General features: G+C 46.0%; 1 protein-coding gene across 1 annotated transcript in view; it reads right to left on the bottom strand.

Moving 5' to 3' along the window:
- Positions 1-6,947, bottom strand: part of LOC137620694 (trypsin-like) — a 98,548-nt gene that overhangs the window by 18,637 nt on the left and 72,964 nt on the right. Inside the window, exon 2 of the mRNA XM_068351040.1 lies at positions 6,681-6,856. Within this exon, the coding sequence (XP_068207141.1) occupies positions 6,681-6,744 (64 nt within the window). The 5' untranslated portion in view covers positions 6,745-6,856. The remainder of the gene's footprint in view (positions 1-6,680; positions 6,857-6,947) is intronic.

Genomic DNA, 6,947 nt, shown 5'->3' with positions numbered 1-6,947 from the left:
GGGCCACTATTGCCGCTACCCCCTTGAAGGATCTCAGTTTGTTGAGGACCCTCAACAGAAGGTTGTGAGGAGGGAACAGATAAATCCTGGACCATCTGTTCCAGTCGAGGGACATTGCGTCCACTGCTTCCGCTAAGGGGTCCTCGTACGGGGACACGTACAGGGGCAACTTCTTGTTGTCTTTCGTCGCAAAGAGGTCTATTTGCAGTTCTGGGACTTGATTCAGAATGAAGGAAAATGATCCTGCGTCTAAGGACCATTCCGACTCTATCGGTGTGAACCTGGATAGAGCGTCCGCTGTCACATTGCGGACTCCTTGAAGGTGAACTGCCGACAGGTACCACTTCTTCTTTTCCGCCAATCGGAAAATGGCTAACATCACTTGGTTGAGAGGTGGTGACCTCGACCCTTGTCGATTCAAGCATCTCACAACCACCTCGCTGTCTGTCACCAATCTTATGTGGATCGAGTGACGCGGGGAGACTTTCTTTAAGGTAAGGAGCACTGCCATAGCTTCTAGAAAGTTTATATGAAAGGTCCTGAATAGCTTGGACCAAGTCCCCTGGACTTTTTTCCGATGAGAGTGACCTCCCCATCCCTCCTTTGAGGCGTCTGAGTGAATCGTCAACGACGGGGGAGGTGGCTGAAGAAGAACAGACTTCTTTAGATGTCTGGCTTGGGACCAAGGTCTGAGAAGAGTACGTAGCCGAGGCGGCACTGGTCTTCTCAGGTCTCTTCGCGCGTTTGATGCATACCTTCTCCAAACTCCGGTTGCATCCTTTAGCTGTGCTCTTAGCACTGGGTCTGTCACTGAAGCAAACTGGAGAGAGCCTAGTACCCTCTCCTGTTCGCGTCTTGATATCCTTTCGGAATCTAGAAGTCTCTTGACAGAGCCCGCTATCTCCTTCCTTTTCTTCATTGGGATGGAGAAACTGTGTGACAAAAGGTCCCAGTGGATTCCCAGCCACTGGAACTTTTGGGATGGAGAAAGTCGAGACTTTTTCTTGTTGATCTTGAAGCCTAGGTACTCTAGGAACTGGATCACCTGACTGGAAGCTTGCAAGCATTCGGTCTCGGATGCTGCCCACACCAGCCAGTCGTCCAGGTAGGCTACTACCTGAATTCCCTTTAGGCGTAATTGTTTGAGAGCTGCGCTCGCAAGCTTCGTGAAAATCCTTGGGGCTATGTTTAGCCCGAATGGCATGGCTCTGAAGGCGTACAGTTTCCGTTGTAGCCTGAACCCTAGGTAGGGGGAGAGTCGACGGCTGATTGGAATGTGCCAATAGGCGTCTGACAAGTCTATAGAGACTGAGTATGCCCTCTTGGGCAGTAAGGTCCTTATGTGTTGCAGTGTTAGCATCTTGAATTTGCAATTCACTATGAACTTGTTGAGTGGTGACAAGTCCAGAATGACTCTGAGCTTTTCCGAGTCTTTCTTGGGAACACAAAACAGCCTCCCTTGGAATTTGATGGACTTCACCTTTCGGATCACATTTTTCTCCAACAGTTCTTGAACGTACTCCTCCAAAATGGGGGTGGAGTGTTGGAAAAACCGAAGGCATGGGGGTGGAGTGCTGTACCAGCTCCAACCCAGTCCATTCTTGAGTAGGCTTTGGGCCCAGGGATCGAAGGTCCAGCGATCCCAAAATTTCATCAGTCTCCCTCCTACCGGTATCATTTCACTTGGACTGCCGTCCTGAGGTCTTGCCTCCCTGACCACGACCACCTCTGAGTCCCCTTCCCCTTGAGGGGCGCCTAGACGAGCCTCTGGCTGCTCCTCTAGGTTTTGCACGAAAGGAAGAAGACTGTCCTTCGAACGTTGGGGCGAATGTGGTTGACTGACCTGGCACCGCCTGGGGTACCCACTGAAAGGCAGTCGGGGTTTGTGCCACCATCTGGGGCACTGGAGGCAAAGGCAATTGCAGTTGCTGTTGCTGTCTATAAGGCTTGGCTGGCCGAGATGGTAGCCTAGTCTTCATATTCTTCCTCTTTGGTTGAGGACCCTCATCTGGGGAAGATTTTCTTTTGATAGCCAGGCCCCACTTCTGGAGAAGATTTCTATTCTCCACGGCGGCCTTATCAACAACCTCTTTGACCACATCGGTAGGGAAAAGGTCTTTTCCCCAAATGTTGGAGGAGATTAACTTCCTTGGCTCGTGTCTCACCGAAGCCCCGGTGAACACGAACTCCCTGCAAGCTCTCCTTGCCTTGACGAAGCTATAAAGGTCCTTCGTCACTGTGGCTAAGTGAGACTTAGCCACTACCATGAACATTTCATGGACCTTGGGGTCACTTGCCATCGTCTCGAGAGTAGTCTGATGAGACATTGAGGCAGCCAGTCTTTCTTTTGTCTCGAACTCTCTTCGTAAAAGAGATTCGGACAGCTTGGGGAGGTCCTCGCCGAATTGCCGTCCGGCAATATCAGCCTCCAACTTTCCCACTGAGAATGTCAGATGGACATCCTTCCAGTCTTTGTGGTCCATAGGTAGAGCCAGCGACAAGGGTTTACACTCCTCCAGGGAGGGGCAAGGCTTGCCGGCCTCGACTGCCTTTAGGACAGCCGCAAACCCTTTCTGTAAAAAGGGGAAGGCTCTATCAGGAGAGGACACAAACGAAGGGAGCTTCTTGCTCAATGCAGCTACCTTCGAATTCGAGAAGCCCCTCTCTTTCATCGAGGATGAAAGTAGGGCTTGAGCCTTAGCGTGGTCCATAACAATGACCTCCTTCGGCTCTGTCTCCTCCCTTGAAGCTGGTTCTTTTCTCAGCCGGACATAGCAGTCCGGATATGATGCCTTGCTGGGCCAGAATTCTACCTCCTCTAGGGGAACTGAACCCAGCTTATCCGAAATGACGATCTTTCCAGTCGTCATCGGCATGTGCTCAGCATACCTCCATGGGTTAGCATCTGAGCATATGGGAAGGTCTTTCACATTGAGCCTTTTCCGGGGCCCATGTGATTCTGCCAGGGACTGCATACGCAGTTCCATTGCAGCCGCCTTCTCCTGATTCTCCTTCTGCATTTGTTGGATCATTCCAACAATCGAAGAGAGGGCCTGTCCCAGTTCTACTGGGAGGCCAGCCGATGTTGAGGGGATAGGCTCCGGCATCTGAACCGGAGTAGCCGACACCTCGTCGACCTCCTCCTCTACGACATCCGGGGTTTGAACTTGATCCTGACCTTCTGCCAGGAGGTCTTCTTCCAAACGATCGTCCAGGTCAGACATCCTGTCACACAACTGGATGTCTTGCATCGCATCTGCGACTTCCTCGTCCACCTGGACTTGATCTTGAAGGATCTCCTCTTGAGGCTGGGGAATCACTGCCTCAGCTGATGCCTGGGGAAAAAGATACGCCCTCATCTTCTCACTTGGAAGATAAGGGCCAGAGGTGTTCTTCTTGAAGCCCCTTACCCAAGTACGAAGCTTTTCCCTAGCTATATCCCTTGATTCCGCCGTTCTAGGGGAATCAAAAGCCTCAGTAATCAGGTTAGTGCATACAGTACATACCTGAGGGTCCCAATACTGGAGATCATCCTTGGAGACAGCGCATGCTGCGTGTCTCCTACAACACTCATGTCCGCAGAGGTTCTTGCTGCGGACATTGCAGAAAACATTTCCGCACTTCGGAGGATCCTCCTGTAAAGAGAAGAAATTTCCATGAGTATCAAGTGAACTATGTATCACTGGATATGCATAGTATAGCATAACAATTCATAAATGAAAGACACACACTTGTGTTTCCCTCACAACCCATTGTTGCAGCCTTCCAGATAATAAAATCAAAAATGGTTTATCTCTACTAGAGTAACCAATGCAAGGTTTCCATAGGAAACAGGTGGAGCTCACACCTAGGCAATGATTTTAAAAATCCTGGATAATAGACGGGGAAGAACTCTGCTTCCTGTCTGAGGGCAACAGCAAAGGGCTGTGTAAGAAAACACAATAGTGTTAGAAGATACAGTGCTGTACCTAAACTTTTACTATAGTTTTCTTCTTACTGTATATGCTATACAGAAGAATACTAGTACAGTATAGGAGGATGTGTGCCGGCCTGCCTTTGCCGGCCGGCACACACCACAATTAGCTTTAAAGTATACTACTTAACAGCTATAGGGCGGCAGCCCTCTGGTTCAAATGCCTGTGCCGGCGGCAGCAGCTGCCGGCCAGCAACAGCCAGTGTTGGCCGGCAATGATTGCCGGCCAGCAACTACACAAGGTAGTACCCAGCTGCCGGCCACACTCTTGGTGACCGGCAGACAAGGACTGACATAAGTCGGCCGGCAAAGGTACAAGACCAATGCCAGCCGGCAGCAAAAGAACCAGAAGACTACACCTGCCCGGCTGCCGGCCTCATAGGCCGGCTGCCGGGACAGGTACAGCACTAAAAGAAAATAGAATGGATGCCGGGATAAGAGTGTACACAACCCCCCAAGCCCGGCAACCGAAAGAGTGCATATAAGGAAGGGGAGAAACTTAATTCAGGCTTCCTTGACCAATGCCGTCCGGCTCTGCCGGCAGGCATGGATGAGGGACCAAGAGAGGTCCGGGCAGCACTCGAAAACATAAGACCCTTGCCGTCCAGCGTCTCTGCCGGCCGGCAATGGGCTTAGTCAATCCATATCCCAACCTATACTAGGTCCAGAAGTAGAATGACATATGGTACAGTAATACCCCTGCCGGCCGGCAAGGTACAGTACAGTAATGGCTAGGCCATTACGGAGATAGAGGGGGAAGGGACAAGAGGGTCCTGCCAACCTTGCTTTAGTGACAGATCACCCGCAGCCAAGAACTCTGTCTTAGCCTAAGGGAGATCTAAGGGAAAGGGCCAGCGCAGTAGTATAATACCTGCCAGCTTCCAGAGCACCAAAGCAAGGAAGGCGTTGTAACTCCCAAGGGAAGATTTATCCTCCCCGAGAACAGCAACAGGACTTAGTCTGGTCGATCACACAAGAAGGAATCATAACTACAGAAACCTTCGACAGTGACCTAAGGGAGCTCAGCTCCCTTTGTAAGTGTTAGGTCAGCGAGGGAGACTCTGCCCCAAGCCAAACAACACGGACTCAGACTAAAAACTCTGTTGTTCTGTCCCTCTTTGAACCAGACTCTGCTGGAACAGGAAGGTACAGTAACACCCTAGTATAGTTTTATCGAAAATAAATTCGGAAAAAACCACTTAGGGATAAGCCCAAGGCTTAAACAGAGGGAAAGGGATTGCATACCTTCTCCGAAGAAAAGAAAGCAACCGGGGAGTATAATAAAGTATACTAAGGCTCCATAAGCAATTAGCCTAGGCACCAAGAGAATCGATTACCTAATTCACCGAAACTCTCACGTATACAATCTTGGAAATATTCCACACAGTCTAAAATGTATAAAATATAGCCTAAAGCTTCAATAAAATTTTAATTACACTCGGAAAAACCATAATCATGCATTAAGTACTAGGACCAAACGACTAGGCTACATGGCCTAGCGTAGGCCAGAATGGCGAATACTTCGCCAAATAATACTAAGCACGAAAGGAAATCCTATGTAAAGCTAAATAGCTAAATTTTATTAAGCAAAACAACCAGGAATGTCACTCTGACTAACTAATTTATACCTAGCGAGTGACAGTGTCCAGGACACCTCTGGTAGGCTACGGCTCTTGTATCAAAGATTAATCCTATTAATCACTCAAAATTTTACCAAGAGCCTACATTTATACATAACAGACACTATACTCAACTTATCCGAGGTCAACGAAGACGAAGAAGCCATGAAAAGCTGAATAAATCCAAGATTTGCGAGAAAAACAGGAAAAAACACCGAGTTGTTAAGCTACGCAAAAAGGAATACAGATGGCGCCAGGATTGGCGCCAGGCACGCATACGAATCGGGGGATAGGGAAGCCTTGGGAGCGGCTCCCCTTTTTCTTTCCCGAATTCGTATCTCGTCAATCTCCCTCCTACGAGACGAATCTCTGTTCAGGTCGTAGATTGCCATGTGACGTGTCTAGAATACGTCCTCTGATATGTCGCGATATCCCTTTCACGAGGGATACTCGCTCCAGGAGTTAGAATTCTGGTACCTTAAGGTAAATTCTCTGGGAATATCGCCGTAGTTGTAATATACCCTAGGAAGCTACCCTATAGGAACTTCCATCAGGACGACATGGCTTGAGCCCAAATATATATATATATATATATATATATATATATATATATATATATATATATATATATATATATATATATACATATATATATATATAATGTGTATATATATATATATATATATATATATATATATATATATATATATATATATATATATATATATATATATATATAATGTGTATATATATATATATATATATATATATATATATATATATATATATATATATATATATATATATATATATATATATATATATATATATATATATATATATATATATATATATATATAATGTGTATATATATATATATATATATATATATATATATATATATATATATATATATATAAAATCTGAAAACCGAAAGTTTTCCTATTTCCATGTTCACTGGATAAAATTTATATATTTGCACTATCACTAGCCTACGGCATTTAAAATAGCAAACTTCCGAATAAAACTTGCTAGAATATTTTCCGTCTTCGTGGCAAAATGCACATAAATAAGAATGTCAAACTAACCTTGAGTTCGAGTGATTCTGGCAACGATCCAAAATATTATGAGTAAGTTGAATAGGACGTACATCTTTCACAAAGATTGCATCCACATATATGACCGGTAGTTTTCTCCAGATGTGCGTTATATACCAAACGCTTCGGAACAGGTTGCCAGCGTTCTACAAACCACTTTTTGGAAACTGTAACAAAACGGAAAATTCCCATCATTCATTGGTATAAAACGATTATACACCATTATTAATAAAGCATAAATATAGTAATTAACTTTCT

Source organism: Palaemon carinicauda, chromosome 27 (genome assembly GCF_036898095.1).
Source record: "Palaemon carinicauda isolate YSFRI2023 chromosome 27, ASM3689809v2, whole genome shotgun sequence".
Classification (NCBI taxonomy): Eukaryota; Metazoa; Arthropoda; class Malacostraca; order Decapoda; family Palaemonidae; genus Palaemon; species Palaemon carinicauda.
This window is presented reverse-complemented; position numbering and strand designations above follow the sequence as displayed.